The 16,433-nt window shown below is 39.0% G+C and overlaps 1 protein-coding gene across 1 annotated transcript in view; it reads left to right on the top strand.

The window, feature by feature from the left end:
- The window catches only part of LOC121523525 (fibrocystin-L-like), a 66,098-nt gene extending 50,510 nt beyond the window's left edge, over positions 1-15,588 (top strand). The window contains exons 53-76 of the mRNA XM_041808444.1: positions 1,173-1,261; positions 1,540-1,703; positions 1,885-2,014; positions 3,519-3,637; positions 3,821-3,950; positions 4,086-4,256; positions 5,732-5,835; positions 6,233-6,359; positions 7,264-7,385; positions 7,466-7,556; positions 7,667-7,818; positions 8,328-8,450; positions 10,027-10,138; positions 10,476-10,592; positions 10,684-10,849; positions 10,973-11,205; positions 11,801-11,965; positions 12,072-12,229; positions 12,310-12,445; positions 12,720-13,064; positions 13,152-13,294; positions 14,019-14,165; positions 14,312-14,465; positions 14,944-15,588. Coding sequence (XP_041664378.1) covers positions 1,173-1,261; positions 1,540-1,703; positions 1,885-2,014; positions 3,519-3,637; positions 3,821-3,950; positions 4,086-4,256; positions 5,732-5,835; positions 6,233-6,359; positions 7,264-7,385; positions 7,466-7,556; positions 7,667-7,818; positions 8,328-8,450; positions 10,027-10,138; positions 10,476-10,592; positions 10,684-10,849; positions 10,973-11,205; positions 11,801-11,965; positions 12,072-12,229; positions 12,310-12,445; positions 12,720-13,064; positions 13,152-13,294; positions 14,019-14,165; positions 14,312-14,465; positions 14,944-15,236 — 3,691 coding nt within the window. The 3' untranslated portion in view covers positions 15,237-15,588. The remainder of the gene's footprint in view (positions 1-1,172; positions 1,262-1,539; positions 1,704-1,884; positions 2,015-3,518; positions 3,638-3,820; positions 3,951-4,085; positions 4,257-5,731; positions 5,836-6,232; positions 6,360-7,263; positions 7,386-7,465; positions 7,557-7,666; positions 7,819-8,327; positions 8,451-10,026; positions 10,139-10,475; positions 10,593-10,683; positions 10,850-10,972; positions 11,206-11,800; positions 11,966-12,071; positions 12,230-12,309; positions 12,446-12,719; positions 13,065-13,151; positions 13,295-14,018; positions 14,166-14,311; positions 14,466-14,943) is intronic.
- The last annotated feature ends 845 nt before the right edge of the window (positions 15,589-16,433 follow it).

The raw sequence follows: 16,433 nt of genomic DNA, 5'->3' as shown, positions 1-16,433 counted from the left end.
CTGTGCAAAAATGCAGTAACTTCTGGAAAATACAGATGTTTTTATTAAAGTCATATTCCCTGCACTTTATAAGTGAAAATACAAGTGTTAACAATGGCGTCTGTCTGCATACTTTTGGCCAATTGATGATTATTCTCAATAGACTATGATTGGAGGATTAAATCAGGAGATTAATCGGTTGGGCCCTAGTTGTTGGTTCGGTGTTAAATCAAGTGAGCTACAGCACACTGCAGAAACAACCTAAATATTTTATATAGCAACAACTCATATTTGACCATGAAATGTAAGTGGGATGGGATTTGTAGGATAAGAAAAGGTCAACTTTATCGTCCCATAAAGTAAGAAGTTTGTCTTGGGCTCTTCCGCCATGCTGCAGAAATAGTCAACAATCAACAACATACAGATTACACATGAAAGACACTCAGACATACACATGTAGTATTAATATTTAATTACCTAGAAACCTAGAACATAAATACCATTATATTCTCAGAGTACTAGTGCAAAATGCAAGAGAAATCACAGTCCAGTCCATTGTCCTGCTTGCCTTATTTATTGCTGTGAAATATCTTTATAGACAAAGGAATAAATAAATTTTTAAACCAGTTAAGTCTACGGCAGTGAACTCTTAACCTCTTACCGGAGGGCAGCAGTTGAAACTCTGGATGTAGAACATGAGATTGATCATTTATAACTTCAGTGGCCTGTCTGAGAGCAGCCTGTTCAAAAATAGTCTGCAGCAATGTGTTTTTACTGTTATTATTATTATTATTATTATTTTTTGTCACGTGAAAACTCTGCTTACACATAAAGATCAAGATCACAGCTATTAGAGGTAGGGCTTTGTCCTTAGGGGGTGCTAAAGTAAATTCACTTTACACATTCATTAGTTTTTTAAATAAAAATCTCCACTCTTAAAAGAACAATTTTTTTGTTTTTTTTTAGTTTAAAGCAGATATCATAATGCAACTCCAATGCAATGATGTATGAAGTGGGGGGTATGTCAGAACAAAATCATATTAGGATAATAATAACAGAATATTATAGAGAGTTGGCCTTTTTTTGTTTTAAGTACCGGTAGGCTAAAAGAGGGTTTGAACATCTGTATGAATGTACTGTATATTTGGCCTTTTAACAGAAAAATAAATTGTCCTCTGTATGTTTTCCTCCAGTCGTTGGTCAAATTCCTCTTTCTGGGAAAATTCAGCTGAAAATAACTTTACTGTACCAACAGAGGGCGCCGATGTTGTCATCCCATCAGGTAACATGATAAAGAAAACCAAGGACATTTTGAATTAACCAAGTGAAAGGTGATTTAATGGAATCTTTTTATGATGTAGATGGTGCTTTATCCCTCATCTGTCTCTGTTGATGTGTGTCAGTAGTTTTAATTTAGCCACTTAATTTATATTTGCAGCAATCCTTTAACTCTAAGGTCAAATTTATTCTTAGTATTTATAAAAGTATGTTAAAATTAATTATTTTGAACTTATTGATGCTGAAGTGTTCTCAAATTTTTATTTCCCCTTTAAACTTCAGGTCAGTGGGTGGTTTTGGATGCCAACACTCCTCCTCTTAATAAACTAACAGTTGTTGGAGTTCTGGAGATCCCTGATGTCCCTTTGAATGCATCCAGCAGAAAGAGGCGGGCTGCTCCTGAGTACAGTTCTGTGGTGGTGGATGCTGTCTACATCTCCATACAGGTCAGTGGGATTAATCCTCTGACTATGTTGATTATCTGCATCTTTTTTCTTTAATCTTTAATATCTTCAAATATGTTGAGGGAAGATTTGGAAAACTTTTAAAAGTAAGAAGAACAAGATAAAAGATAGATGAATATGGTACTCTCTTCTTAGTTGAGTCCATTCATTTTCCCGGTTCTAGGGCGGCAGAATGATCGCTGGCTGGGATGACAAGCCGTTCAGGGGTCAGCTGCACATCAGACTTAGAGGACGCCACAGCACTCCTGACTGGCTTCTGCCTGAAGGACCAAACCAGGGTTCTAAAGTTCTTGGTAAGATTTAAGATTCAACAACTGGTGTATTTGTCATTTTCCTTGAACATGTAAAAAAAAAAAAGAATGCTGTTCCCTCAGCCCACAGCAATGCAACAGAATGGAACAAACAATAAAATGTATCTGGTGAAAACAATCCCAAGTTTTTACATGTTAGACCCAGACCTATATCTGAGTACACTTGACCCCAAAGCTCAGTTATTTTGATCAGTATGATCACAATGGTGCCTGAGGGTGCTTGAAGACGTGGTCTTGGGCACAATTCATGTGGAGTCTTCTGTGGTAAGCAGGAAATAAGAACGTGAGCGTGCTTTAGTGCAGGGTACACATCAGAAGTAGAGTTGTGAGAGCAAACTGTAAGATCTCCTGCCTCTACCAAGACTTTCATATCTGTACAGCATGGATTAATTTCATCTTCTGAGCTGCACAGTAGATATGGAAGTAGAAAGAGGGTCATTGTTGGCATCCTAAAAATCATAAAAACACCCATAGCTACCTGCAGTATGGACTACACAGGTATTAACAATCAGGTTGTTACCATAGTTATCTCCTCTTCTTTATTCATCCAAGTAAATTTGCAGATCAACCACCGTAAATCCTTAAAGACCGGGGCCTTTGTTTACAAAAATGCAGGGGGTACCAGGCCTTAATAAGGAGGAGGTTCTTTATTTGGAGTCAGGCCTTTGTTTCCAAATCTCACTGGGAAGTATAATTGTTCATATTTATATTCACATAGAAAAGAATAGTTGTTCATATTTCTGTGCATAGAAAATATCTTAATGTAACCTCAATAATAATAGCCTGAAATAAAATATTTTATTAAGTCTGGGGATATATTATAACTGAATAATATTAAGATGATAAAATTAAATATTCTCTTTTATTTTCTGGTAGGCCAAAAGACTGTTTGAAACAAACTATTGTTTGATAAATGAATGTTAAACCAGCTAACAGCAGCGTCCCTCTCTCTTATCCTCATATTTTCTCTGTAAGTGAGAGTGATGATGTTTAATTCATATTTTACACAATTTAAATCTGAACTTCAACAGCGACAGGTAACCTCTTGTGTCGGTAAACTGACTTTATGTTGATCTAAAATCAGCACAACTTTGTGGGTCAGTTAATGTGTACAAAACAGTTGTGTTTAATCAGAAAACAGCCTTATGTGAGGTATCTTTGGCTTCTTGTTTGGATCCAGACCTGCTTCTATTTTGAAAGAAAATAATATACTCCAGGTAGATCGAAGATTATGACATAAACTTAAACCCAGAAAAAGGACTGCTGCCAGTCTTAATAGAAATCCATCAATATAATGATTGGAAAGGGGGAAAGGGGTAACAAAATACTCTTGCTGTGTCCTTGAAATGTAGAAGTTATCAGAGCAGATTTCAGAGAAATAGTCTCTATTACTGTAGGATAGAATTTAAAGAGCTGCAGTGACATGAATTAACCAAGCCAAGACTAATGCTCTGTGAGGTTGACTTAGGTTGTTTTTGAACCATAGGTGTGTTTGGTACCCTGGAACTTTATGGACAACCTCACAATGTTTACCACACCAAACTGGCTGTTACTGCCTCCGCCGGATCCAGCAAGCTGATCCTCGGGAAATCTGTGGACTGGCAGGTCAGATATTAAACTGTAAACTGAAAGTTTTAGCAGTGAAGTGTTGAAATATTAAAATTTAGCCTTTAAATACAGCTTATACATAAACATGTAATCAAATACCTTCTGGTACTAATAATGCTATTATCACAACCAGAGTCCAGTCTTTGTTTACATCTCCTTGTGTAATTGTCATGGCTACAGGCTGGAGAAGAGGTCGCCATCTCCACCACCAGCTACAACCCATGGGAGACTGAAAAACGGAAGATCAGCGCCGTGTCAGCAGACGGCCTGGAACTGACCCTGGACCAGCCTTTGACTTACAAACACATTGGTCAGCCAAGTATCCATCTCTAAAAACTACAAAAAAATTAATATATAATTGTGAAATGTACAGATGACCTATAGTATAGGTGTGAAGGATCTCAGAATGCCTGTCAAGCCTTTTTCCTCTCCTTTCTCTACTCAGGTGACTCTTACTCTGTCTCAGGAACACACTACTACACCATCGCAGCTGATGTCGCTCTCTTGACTAGAAACATTAAGATAATTGGTGAAGAGTACGACGATATGGAGAAGGAATCATTTGGAGCCAGAGTGTTGGTGGGCACTTTCAGGTCGGATGGTATCACCTACAGAGGTACGGAGAGTGTTCTGGCTAACTAGAGGAAAAAATCTCATGTGGGTTATAGCTGTTTGAAGCTGCTGCTTTCTGCTGTTTGTTGAGTGTTGTAAATCATTTGACTTAAAAAAAACTTTAAATGTTTTACATCATCTGCAAGTCAGTCAAGCATCTTGTTTATCTGTCTTTCCAACTATATTATTGTTAATAATTAAAAAACCCCAACAGGCAGCTCAGTGGACGAGTAAGAAGCCATGCGCACCTCATGATTCCTTATTTTGATAATGCCAAGTTCCCTTTTTCTGTGGTTAAGTTCATGTCATAATCTTCTATCTTTCTTTGAATATTTGTTCTTTAATTTTCTTTCAAAATAAAAGCAGGTCTGTATCTAAACAGGAAGTTGATTACCCTTAGTTTAAGACAATGCAAAAACCCATAAAAGAAAGAGGAATAGTTTTAAATGCAAAATGGTGACATTTCGAAACTGGGTGATTAATTGTAATTAACTGCAGAAATTCTGAAATTCACTGCAATTAAAAATTTTAATTAAACAACTTAAGTTTTTCCTAGATTTATGCCCAAAGGGGCCATAGATATAACATTGTTAGAAACAAATGAATTTCTGTTTTATGTATTTGTTAGTGATTTCTGTAGTTCTTTTTAAACTGACAGTAGGGGTCAAGTGATTTTATATTATTATAAGATATTCCTTTATTAGTCCCACAAGGGGAAATTCCAAATCACTATTATAAATGAATTAAAATTTGCACAACTTTGGCTCTGATGTGAAGTGTACCTTCTCTAGTTTGTATCATACTAAATCAGTTTAAAAGAGCTCCATCTTCACAATCTGCAACATTTAAGTGATGAAAACAAAACATGGGAGCACTTCTACTGCTGGCTGATACAAACATGAACTGTAAACAGTGTAACGTTTTCAGTGATAAAAACTCACATTACTGCTGGTTTACATATTTATATTTAGTAGTAAGTACAATTTACTGTCCTCTATCACATGTTGCTTATTTTTAATGTAAATGCGTACATTGTCCCAAATACCAATTATCTGTGTCAATAGTAATCAGGCATCAGGCATCGGCTCTGAAAAATCAATAAAGGTTCATCCCTACCTAATAAAGTCAAACTGACCCTAGCATCCTAGTGCTCATACATTTGTAGGATTATTGTAGCATGTGCACTTGTTTTTCTTTTACAAATTATTCACATAAAGTCATTTAAGGCCACAGAGTTTCAGGCAGAAAACATCTTTTCCTTTATGATTTGTCTTGTACTAAAAAGATGTGTCAATGTGACACAAACTGCAGATGAGGGATAAAAATATAAATGGTATCAAAACTGATAAGAAATTATCAACACTTTGGCAGCTTTAACACTCTCTAACCAGACTCAGTTTGGCTTTGTGTTCTTATTTACATTGTGAATTTTTTTCCAACACATGAAGCTCTTCATTGTTTGCTGTTTTATTCCTAAAGGCAAAGCTCAGCTCAGGAACGTGGAGTTCTACCGCACCGGTCAGGAAGGATGGACCGACTGGTTTGACCCTCGATACTCTGTGGCCGCCCTTAATGTGGGAGAGGTACAGCAGCGAACGCATACACAAAAAATACACACTTAGACCATAGAGATGTGAATCTTTAAGTATCTCACAGTTCAATTCAGACTGATCTCCAATTCACAACACATTCTCTGTGATGTTTGAGTAAGTGGCTTTTCTTGACAGTCATAATTATGTAATTGTGTAATTGTGTAACTGTGTAATTACATTACACAGATAATTTTTGTAATTATTTCCTTAAAGATAAAAGGCTGCCGCACATTCAGTGAATCCCTCAAGTATCACTTGTAGTTTTTAATTTTGTAAATCAAAAGGAAAAGTAAGAATGGTGAGATTAGCAGAACATTTTTTCATACCAGGCATGTGTTAAAATTCTAAAATGTAATGATATTTATTCTTTTATATTCTGTATTATTAGGTTACAGATGAAGAGTTGTACATACAGGGTTGTGCTTTCCATGAGGGCTTTGCTCCCGCCATCGGAGTGTATGGGACAGTGGGGCTGAATATTGACGATAACATCATCCATCGCCCCGTGGGAGACGGTAAATATGGACATGTTTCCACCTTTACAGTCAATAGAATTAACACAGCATAGAACCTTGATAACTGCTTTCTGAACTGGAACTCCTTGATTTATTATTGTTGTCTTTTTGACTTCCTAAAAAAATTGGTTTAATTATAAATTTATTTGTAAAGCATGTCAAAAAAAGAAAATAAGGGTTTAAAAAGAACAGGGCTTCACTCTTCTCCCAAACTGCTTTGGCATGGTTTGTGATAGTTATAGGCCAGGTTTAGCTCTTAAATATTCCATGGCTGCAACCAGTGTAGCGATTAGTTCGGATGTAGCTGTAATATAGCATAAGTTTTACCAGAACTCATCCACATGTATTTTTTTTATTAAAACAAGAGCAAAGAGCCAAACTGAATGCAGCTCTTGGCAGAGAAGATGCTTTTGCACTTTTCCCAACTTGCCTCAGCTTGAGTTTTGTCCTCCAACAAGCCCCACTACTCACAAACTATCACAGCCCTAGGCATGCCTACTTCCTCATTTTTCCTCGTTGCTCTGGCTTGTAATGGATACGACAGACCAAATGTTTGCCCACTCAGCTGCCATTTACTGGATATTTTCCTTTTCAGACCATTTTCTGTAGACCCTTAGGATGGTTGTGGTTGAAAATCTAAGCAGATCGGCAGTTTCTGAAATACTCAGACCAGCTCATCTGGCACTAACAACCATGCCACATTCAAAGTCTCTTGCATTCCCTTTCTTCCCTCATTCTGATGCTCGGTTTGAACTCCAGCAAGTCGCCTGACCATGTTTGCTGGCCTGAATGCATTGAGTTGCTGCCATGTGATTGGCTGATTAGCTATCTGGGTTAACAAGCAATTGAACAGGTGAACCTAATAAAGTTGCTGGTGTGTATATAAATGCCTTCCTGATCACAGGTATCAGGGTTTGGGGTGACAAGACTACCCTGAGGAGGAACCTGGTGATGTTTTGTCTGTGGCCCGGATCGTATCAGGACAGGGAGGAGGAATTCAACTTTGACTTCACTGCCTGCATCAAGGTTTGTTCTCAGTAAATAGACAGACAGGCTAGTTCTGTCACAAATATCTATGTCAACATTTATGATCTGTTGGATTTTAGGTCAGCGAGGGGACGAATGCTGTTCTGCAGCATAACATCGTGGCAGGTTATGAGAGAGTCGCTTATCGCATCGATGGTGAACCATGTCCAGGTAGCAGAAATGATTCAAACAAAGTGATACTCAGACAAATTTAAAACAAATAACTCACTATTAGGTCTTGAGTGTTCAGAGTTATTTAAATGATTTGTCTTGTTGTGCAGGTACCAAGAACGAGGTTGGGAGCTGGCTCAATAATGAGGCTCACAGCGGCATGTTCGCCGGAGTCTTTATGGACAAAGATGGTTTGCCCGGCTGCAGCCTCATCAGCAACTTCTTCATATGGAGGACTTTTGACTACGGCATCTTCTTCCAGGTACTGAACTTTCTCTCTTTCTTCCACAGGAGAAATTGTCAGAGTAAGGTGGTGCCAAGGTTCAAGAACAGTTTAAAAAATCTTGAACCTTTACCATTTGAATGTTTTCCTCCTGAAAGTGTTTTTCCCTCTTGATTGTTGGTTCTTGGTCTAGAAACAAACACAGAGGTAGAGTTAGAGTGTACCTTAAGCTGGCTAACATCAACAGGCCTGTTGGTCAGATCAGACAGAAATCTTATTTAAACATAACTGTTATGCAAAATATAATAAAAGCAGAATTTTCTTTTCTGTATGTGCCAGGCTGTAAACATGTCTCTGCAGTAACAGCTGTCATTTCTACATGGCTATTCTTGGGCTTCCTTTATTTTTGCTGAAAAAGCTGCAAATTTTTTTGTACCTCTGTGTTGGTCTGATTTTTAGCAGCAAAGGTTGCTACTTATTTAAAAGTTGTTTTTATTATTATTTGAGAAGAATTTAAACAAACCTTTGTCTTCCTCTCACCTTTACAGACCTTCAGTAGTGTTATTATCCACAATGCGACCCTGGTGGACAACGGAATGGGCATCATGCCATTAATCTATGGTCCTCCTTCTCTCGCCCATAAGATGGCTGATAAATATGCAAGTGTGAAGGTAAGAGCATTTTTACTCTCCTGTAATACTTCTTATACTGCATTTACACTTAAAAACTGACAGATCAGATCATTATGAATGGATGACTAAAGTCTTCACTCACAAACTTGTTGAGAACAAAATGGATTGCAGCTGCATGCCTGTCTGAGCATGCTACTGACGATACAGTAGGTGATGTCTCAGTGGGGGATCTCCTGCCAGACCAGCATCAGGGCGTAAGACAGTAGAGCATACAGTTGTCCTGCTTGGTTGATGGCTTTCCACTTCCTTGTCCAGCTCTTTTTGGACAAGGAAAGACAAGGGCAATCGCAGAACACAAAACTACATACAGAACAGTCTGTCAGGAGGGAAAAATTGTCTGCCTCCTTTTTGGGCCTTGCGTTCCTCTTCATTGCACTTGTTTTCACTTTCTTTTGATTTACAGTCACTTGTTTTTCCTAAATGGACAGATAGTGTCAAGTTTAGCAATTAAAAATGAACAAAACGCCAGATCTGCCCCTTGGTGTTAAATGATATAAAGTTCCTTGTGTTTTTTGTGTAATGTAATAAAGTCACTACAGGTTCTTTGCAGATGACAGAAGACAGCAGCAGAGAGCTCCCCTTGGGGGTCAAGAAGTAATTTCTCCATTGAGAAACTCTACCAAAAAGGACATGTTTACGTGATTTATCATTATGCCAAGCATTCAAAGTGTAACAAAACATTATTAATTCTTATGTCCCATAAGTAGTGAAACATTAAGCAAAAAAAAAAGTCAGAGACAGGGCAGTAAGCCTAAAGGTCCATTTTCACAGTATGGTCCAGTTTGGTTCAGTATAGTTTTTTTTATGGTTTAGCACATTAAACTCTGATCTTACCTGTGTTTCCTCAGCTGAGGTTCGTCTCACCAACCTCCAGTTTCACTCACTGTGACAGGAAATCCATCTCTTTTCAGAGATCCAGATCATTTGGCTCAGCTCAGTAGTGCTGGTTGACTCCCAAACAGCTCTTTATGTGGTCACAGTTTGGCTTTTTAAATGTGGATTAGATAACAACAAAGGATAGGGGAAAGGAAACTGGCACTTATATGGGAGCTAGCTACTACAGCTCACACTAAAGAGCAGTTTCGTAGGACAGACTCCTTCATGAACAGCTCTTCATCTCTTGGTCACCTACCCCACAAGGTTTAGTCTGTTCATTGTATGTCACCATTTCAATTAAAAGCATGTTTGTGTGACAAAATGAGGACTTATGGTTGTTAAAGGGGCTTAGCTAACCTCTTAGCTCAGTACAAGACTCCTTTTCACCTAGCTAAATGGCACTAGATGCTAGGAGGTCTGCAGGACTGAGTAATTTGTGATATCGATCACTTCCACGCCAGGTAAGTCATTTAAACTGTGGTAAAGTGTATATGGGAATTTCCTTAGCAGTGCAGAGCTCCATTTAGAGCTGTCAAGTACAAACTTTCCTCTGTTCCCATTCATTCCTCATGGCTGTCCCCCACTACCTGATCCCCCAACGAATATTCTGGATCACGTGATCTCAAACAACCTATTTCTTGCTGATAATTTTACGTCCCCTATGCTTCTCTTTTCCCAGAATTCCATGTTCGTGGGCAGCAGCATAAACTTTGACTGTTCAGACACGCTGCCCAGCAGCGACTTTAATGTTCGAAGCAGCAAACAGCATCGTGCTCCAAGGCCACCAAATGGTGAAGTACAAACACAACACACAGCATCACTACTGCAAAGTAGATATGCGCATAATTTCATTCATTGGAACAGTGTTTAAAATAGCATAATGTTCACTTAGCTTAACTTTCTCAGCTCACATGAGAGAGACACAGAGTTCATTGATACAGAAACAGGTTTTTGAAAGAAAATTGAACAAGCGCTTGTAAAAAGTAGAAAAATTATATTTATTTAGTTTTAAATTTCCCAGATTATCTTTAAAGAAAATAAAGATGAATTAAAAGCCCTGAATATTGTCTATCAACACATTTTTTTAGATTTCTTCAATTAAAAAAATGTTTTTGTCACTGTGTTCAGGTGGCAGAACTGCAGTCGCTTTTCCAAGCTTTATGTCTTCCCACAACAACGCTCCACTAATGGTCTATTTTAGTAGCCATAGCTACAACGCCATCAAAGGACTGCTGACAGTGGAAGGTGAGTTAAGGCTCTGGGGTTATAAAAAATAAGAAACACAAAATGTATGCAAGAAAAACACATGCATCTGCTTCATTTGCTCTATTCTTAGACACGATATTCGTCAATTTCCGAAACGTTTGCTCAGGAGAGTCAAACATCATGTTCATGACCAACCCAAAGAGTGAGGACCTGCAGCACCCTGTGCATGTTTCAGGCATTACAATAGTGGACAGCTGGGAGGACAACAAAGTCTTGGTCCACAGGGCAGATTTGGGGTAATCGTTATATATCAAATGACAGGATTTAAAACACTTACTTGCATTATCAGTTGTTATCTTTTAAATTAAATGTTTTGGCATTTTGTGCATTTTGATTAAATTTGAGTTGTTTTATTTCAGAAAAATCAACCCCTCAGACTGTGTGGACATGGAGTGTGATGCCAAAAAGAAGAGCATGATTAAGGACTTGGATGGCTCCTTCCTGGGTGCAGTTGGAGCTGTGCTGCCCCAGTCCGAGTTTGCATGGGGCGGTGATCCCAGGAGGGGGCTGGGCGACTACCGCATCCCAAAGACCATGATCACCAAGCCAGACGGCAGCCGCATCCCTGTGGAAGTGATCGCTCCAAACAAAGGTAGCCAGATAAAGAGAGGGCGAATAAAAAATAACACTAAAGATGATGAATGTGGTTCAACTTAGACATGTGGCTCTTAGCCCTCATTTCCAGAGAGAGGTTTTTGTATATAAATTTATTTAACCAGGAAAACCTCATTGAGATTAAGAACCTCATTTACAAGAGTGTCCTAGCCAAGACAGGCAGCAGCACATCTAACAGTCATAGACATGAAAAATAAACATAAAAACACTATATTTTGACCGATACTGTTGATATAAGGAGTAAGTAACAGTGCTCCTAAGACTGAGCCCTGAGGCATTCCGTTTTGAACTTCAAGCCTGCACACACTGTGGATGAATAAAGACTGTTCTGTTCTGTCCAGACCAAGCTTTTGTAGCGAGCCTGGAATTTTGGGAGCTCTTGGGCATTTAGAGAAAACCATCCTTAAAGTTTGCTTTAATCTCAAACTCTCTTAGAATGAGACGTTTTCCAGTCTGAGATTATGACCCTCCTCTTGAATAGAGACTTAATGGGCTCTGTTGTGTCTTTGCTGGTGTGTTCCTCTCAAACTACACTGTTGTCTAATCAGTGATGTTGCTTTATTTGTTCTCAGGCATAATCAGGGAAAACTGCACATATATGAATTCCTGGCAGAGTTACAAGTGTTTCGAGTTGAACTACAGGATGCTAGTGATCGAGAGTCTTGACTCTGACACGGAGACCAGACGTCTGTCACCTGTTGCTGTGCTTGGAAACGGCTATGTGGATCTGATTAATGGTAGGACTGTTCTTCTGACACGAGTCAAACCCATAGTATCTCCCTAAGAAAACTTTTGAATGTTATTTAAAAGTATGCCTTTAAAGCTCTGTGTCCCCACTTGCAGGTCCTCAGGATCACGGATGGTGTGCGGGTTACACCTGCCAGAAGAGACTGTCGACGTTCCATGCCATCATTGCCACCGGTCACTCCTTTGACATCTTCTTCACCAGCATCAGCCCCCAGAAACTTCGCCTAATGATGCTCAATGCTGATCAATCTGAGGTGAGGGCACAGTCTTTAAGACTTCTTCTCTATGTGTTAACAATAATCTTCATTAAGGGGATTTTTGTTTGTACTTGCAGAGCGTTCGGGCGGCAGTCTTCTACTCCAAACCACAGGTGTACAACGTTTACGTCGCTGGCGAGTTAATAGCACCAACTAATGCTCTGTGGAACAAGGACAAAACTGACTTTACGCTACAGAAGCCCCTCTATGAAGGTGCTGAAACTTGACAGACAGATTAAACAGTTATGGCTGAATCTATTCATGAAGGAAATAAATCAGTCTTATTGTATGATATTGAATACTTTAACATGATGCAGTGATTTTGTTCCCATTTAAGCCAATATTGATGATCAGGCATACTAAGACCAACCATAACAGAAAAATAAATAAAAACAGTTCTTTTGTTTTTTATGGAAAACCTGTTCTAGTCAACATGGCAAGTTTGAATTTGAAATCATTATTTTGGTGTATTCTTTAATCCCTCCAGGTCAATACCTTCCGGCGCTGAACGCCACCTTGGGCTCCAACTTCTACGACCCTGACAGCAAGATGATGTATGTCATCCTGAGGGGTTCTGGTGACATAGAGATCCATTTGTCTCCAGTTCTCTTTATCTCCTTCGAACTGCCCACTGTGACTGAGGAGGAATTCTTTGGAGATAAACTGGTTCTTAACCTCGCTACTTTCCTCAAAATTCCCTCCAATAAGATCTGGGTCACCAACATCATCCGGGAAGGTGCAGGGTCACGACGCAGGAAGAGATCTACTGGTCTGAGGGTGGATGTGGAGATTAGGACTCCTCCAAAGCAGCAGGCAGACAACAGCACAGAGGGTGAATTTGGAGAAAAAAACTGTTGACCTCTAGATTCAGCTTTCTAGTAGACATATTCATCACATTTCTTTGTTCTCTTCTTAAAAGACTTCACGGTGTTGAAAGACGCAGCCGATAAAGTGGGTCAAGCAGCAGTTTCCGGAAGCCTCAGTAACTCCATCGGCTTCAACGTGTCTGGGGTGGGAGTTATCAAGGCTCCGGCACCACCATCAGACCCCAGCTGGGAGAAGGTGAAAATCTTCATTTAATCTTAAAACTGCTTTGAAAGAATCACACTCAATGGTACTTCACCATCTGAAATGAGAGGAAAAGGGAGAGAAGTTTGTTTAAAAAAATAAATAAAGTTAGATAAGTACTCTGATAGATTTCAGGAAAACTCTGGCAATCGTGACAGTTTTCTTATTAAGGATTTATTCTTAGCGAAGAACAAAATCTACTTACACGCATTAAAGTGCTAATATGCCAGGGAAACATGATTGGTTATTGTGTTTTTTTAATCTTGAATATTTCAACATCCTTTAGATATTGGCATTCTGTTCATAAAAATTATTGCTATATAGTCAGCTTTATTTCATACATGTAATGTAAATATAAATTCAAAATTTGGTAGGAAGGGAGAGTGTTAGGAAGAGATCTAACTTCACATAGCAGAGATTTTAGGGAAAATACTCTCATTAGAGCATCATATAGCAGACTCAACAGCTTTGTCTGCTTCTTCCCCTTTACTCTTTTTACATCCTCTTACCTCCAGAGACCCCAGATGCTCTCTATTCAGCCTGACCGTTAATGTTTATTATATTATCCACCCAAATTCCTCCCTTCACATTATCAAAGTATGTTGTAGCCTTCTGTGTTTAAAGGTGCTCTGTGAAGTTCTGCTTGTCACTGATCGAATTCTGTACCTGATTTCTTGAATGTTTACTGGTTTAATTATTTCTTGTTCTTGGATCCCAGGAAGCTTCAGAAGAAGGGACGAGGGAGGAACCTAAAGTAAGTTTTGTGTCTAGCGTTTCCAACCTGCTGCTGGTGACTGAGCCGATAACCGGGGAGTTTGTGGGTCCTCTGTTCCAGCAGCCCAGCCTCATGGCTGTGGATGCAGAGGTGAGGCAATGATATGAGTATAAACACAACTCTGTCCACCGATCTAAGCTCTTTGACAAGGGATAAATGGGTCAGGGCTTCAGTTCGTTAATGTCATTATTGTGTTTTAGTGTCTTGTGTATTTGAACTCTCCCTTTTGTCTGCAGGGTAATTGTGTCTCTGTTGGAGTGACGACTCTCACTGTGACTGCCGTCCTGCTGGACTCCAGTGGAAATCCAGCAGAAGGACTGGAGGGGAACACCACCCTCCTGTTTGATGAGTGCTGGGCGAACTACACCGACCTGTCTATTCTCACTGCAGGTATGCTTGTGTCATACTACTCTGAATTAAAACTATAAACTAAGAGGATAGTATGAAGGTTCAGAACAAGTAATTCACTGTAGATTATAAACTGTTTATAAAGATGGACAATGCATCTCAGTCACCTCCTGTTGTACAAAGATAAAGCTTTAATTTTTGTTTGTTTTATGCAGCATTATTAGTTTTAGCAACATTTTTCCACCTTTTATGCTTGTTATATTATAAAGTTTATTATAATGATAAATTTATTTATTATTATTTAAGATCTTCGGACAGCATCAAATAAAAAAATAAACTTTTCTGAACAAAAACATGATTAGAACCCAAGTAGGTGTAAAAACAACCATCATGACTAAACTGCAGGCAATGTGCTCTCTCTATTTTTATATAGTCTGTGTGGAAGTCGTCTGTTTCGTGCGTTATTTTCTTCTTCACTTCCTCTGAATCCCCGTAGTAATCACCCGCTCTTTAACTACAGGTGAGAACCTCACCGTGGTCTTCACGCTAAATGAATGGAGTGCAACGTCACGCTCCTTCACTGTGAAAAACACTCCAACCACCACCATAGCAACCACCACCATGGCAACCAGCACAATGGCGACAACCACCACAGCATCTACCACCACGTGTCCAACGACCCACAGCCCACCTGAGCCGACCACTGACGATAACAGCGTCTTCAGCTCGAGTACTACAGTGGCTGTCAGCAGTGCCTGTATGATCAGCGTCATCTACAACATCGCCTGCTGCTCAGGTGTTGATATCTGTTAGAAGGCTCTGGGACATTAAGACGGTTTAATGAAGGAAATGCAACTTTTATTCACTTTAACATGAAACAGTCTGCTCAATGATTTAATCTTTTGTACCTAAGGCTAAGGGATGGTTTGTCTTATCTTTATTTTCTTTAACAAAGTTTTTGGGTTAGGGCTTTTAGATAAGCAAAACAGAAATGAATTTATGATTCCACAAAACTCAAGCATTAACCAAAAGGAAAGTCTATGAAGGAGGATAAAAAGAAGCACTTTTTCTTTCTGATTTGTTTTTCTGTCTGTTCTTTGCTGTTAAGTATTTTTGTGATGTGATCACACACCTGGTGAAAGTACATAAAGGCTACCTCTTTAAAAACCAGTGCAATAATGCTCAACTGGAATCTGTAGGATGAAGGATTACATGTCTGAAACTTTATTTTTCCCTTTTCAATAAATTCTATTTTTCAGTGATAAAATGTGTGTTTGTATTACATATGAAATTTTATTTGTTTCTTATTTCTTTGATCCAATAATCTTAAAGCCCTATAAGAAAAATCATAAATTTGTCTCTAACCACACTGAATATGTTGGGAAAAAATGGTGCAAACATGAAAAGGCTGAGAGTAATGTCTGCCTGAATTTTGGATTTATATCGCTGGAAAAAATGTCAACACTTTCAGGGTCCTTTTATTGGAAATTAGCCCCCAACCAAATGCTGTATTTTTGTTCAGTGTCAGATTATTAAGAGTTAACGTAACAGTGAACAACTTCTCCATTTTGATTGATGTACATCTGAAGTGGCTCAACAGTGCAGGCTTTCTGCTGTCATTAGTTTTCAATAGGAGACAGGCAGGCCAGTCTAGTACCTGCCCTCTTTAACTGTGAAGCCATGCTGTTGTAACTCGCGCAGAATGTGGCTTGGCATTGTCTCGCTGAAATAAGCAAGGAAGTCCCTGAAAAAGATATCAGGATGGAAGCATGTGTAGGTCCAAAACATTTATTTACCTTTCAGTATCAACGTTGCCATCACAGATGTGCAAGTTACCCACGCCATGGGCACTAATACACCTCCATACAATCACAGATGCTGGCTTTTAAACTCTGCATTGGCAATGACCAGGATGACCCCTTGCGTCTCAAGCCGAGAGTACATAACAGCCATTATTTCCAAAAACATTTTGAAACGTTGACTCGTTAAACTTTTCCCCTTTAGATCAGT

Source organism: Cheilinus undulatus, linkage group 16 (genome assembly GCF_018320785.1).
Source record: "Cheilinus undulatus linkage group 16, ASM1832078v1, whole genome shotgun sequence".
NCBI lineage: Eukaryota > Metazoa > Chordata > Actinopteri > Labriformes > Labridae > Cheilinus > Cheilinus undulatus.
Note: the sequence above shows the minus strand (reverse complement) of the source record. Positions and strands in the feature narration are given on the sequence as shown.